General features: G+C 41.3%; 1 protein-coding gene across 1 annotated transcript; it reads left to right on the forward strand.

The window, feature by feature from the left end:
* Positions 1-120: 120 nt before the first annotated feature.
* Positions 121-1,226, forward strand: LOC111240277 (UDP-glucuronosyltransferase-like; the record flags this gene model as incomplete). Its single annotated transcript, XM_022770236.1, has 5 exons — positions 121-248; positions 480-573; positions 738-863; positions 964-1,051; positions 1,139-1,226. Coding segments are annotated over 5 exons (524 nt in total), but the record flags the coding sequence as incomplete, so codon positions are not given.
* Between the last annotated feature and the right edge of the window lie 6 nt (positions 1,227-1,232).

The following is a 1,232-nucleotide window of genomic DNA, read 5'->3' on the forward strand; positions in this document are numbered from 1 at the left end:
TGACCTCAGTTTAATCACTGTTACAATTTAACTCATAAAACTAAAATTAAGCTCTTTGCCAATCATCAACACCTTTTGCTGTGCATTTGTTTATTGTCCTGTGATACCTCTGACCCACAGGTAGCTTTACTGGAGCCGCTGCTCTCCCGACTGCTGTACTGGCGCTTTGACCAAATGGCCTATCAGTTCCTGGGAGAGGAGGTGGGCGTAGCTGAAGTACTGTCAGACTCTGCTATCTGGCTGCTGAGGTAACATGTACAAAGGTTGTATATTGATGTTTGGGAGAAGAATACACAACAGAAGAAGAACCTACACACACATATACTATTACACTAACAGGCTAGGAATATAATGTGAATGCATATATTTACTTTCACAAAGTCCTACTGACTTTTATGCCACTGAATCTCACTGAAAGAAAGATTTAAAAAGTCTCAGTCTCATATTCAGGTGAATATTGTGATACTGTGTTTAAATAGGATTGACTTGATACTGGAGTTCCCGCGCCCTCTCATGCCTAATATGGTACTAGTTGGTGGCATCAACTGCAATGTGAGAAATCCTCTGCCTGAGGTAAGAGCTCTGAGTGTTTCTGATCTGGAAAACTGTATCAACATTTTGATTTTATTTCACTTGTTCATCACTTCACCTGTTTGATTTTAATGCAGGAACATAGAGGGATGAATATGGAAAGGGAAATAAATTCATACCCCTACAATGGGTTTGTGTTTTTGCAGGATTTGGAGTCCTGGGTGTCAGGAGAGTTTGGGTTTGTGGTGTTCACTCTGGGCACTATGGTGTCAGATCTGCCAGAGGAGAAGACCTCCATCTTCCTAGAGGCCTTCAGACAGATTCCACAGAAGGTAAAGGAATATATTTGAGCATATGCATGAAAATGATAAGATTCTATATAACAAGACACAGTTAAAAGATCAATAAATAACTCTTTGTGTCTTTTGATAGGTGATATGGAGATACACTGGGCAGGTTCCTGACAATGTCCCAGAAAATGTGAAGATGATGGGATGGGTGCCTCAGAACGACCTACTAGGTCTGTGTGTCTATTTCACATATCATATAACAGCTGACATCTTGCAGTAATTGCACGTTCAACTAACTTTGTGTGTTTGCATGTTAGCACATCCTGGAGCTCGGGCTTTCATCACTCACGCTGGTTCACACGGTATCTTTGAGGGACTGTGTCATGCTGTTCCCATGGTGATGATGCCAAT

The sequence above is a fragment of the Seriola dumerili genome, unplaced genomic scaffold (genome assembly GCF_002260705.1).
Source record: "Seriola dumerili isolate Sdu_G_001 unplaced genomic scaffold, Sdu_1.0 BDQW01029061.1, whole genome shotgun sequence".
Lineage (NCBI taxonomy): Eukaryota > Metazoa > Chordata > Actinopteri > Carangiformes > Carangidae > Seriola > Seriola dumerili.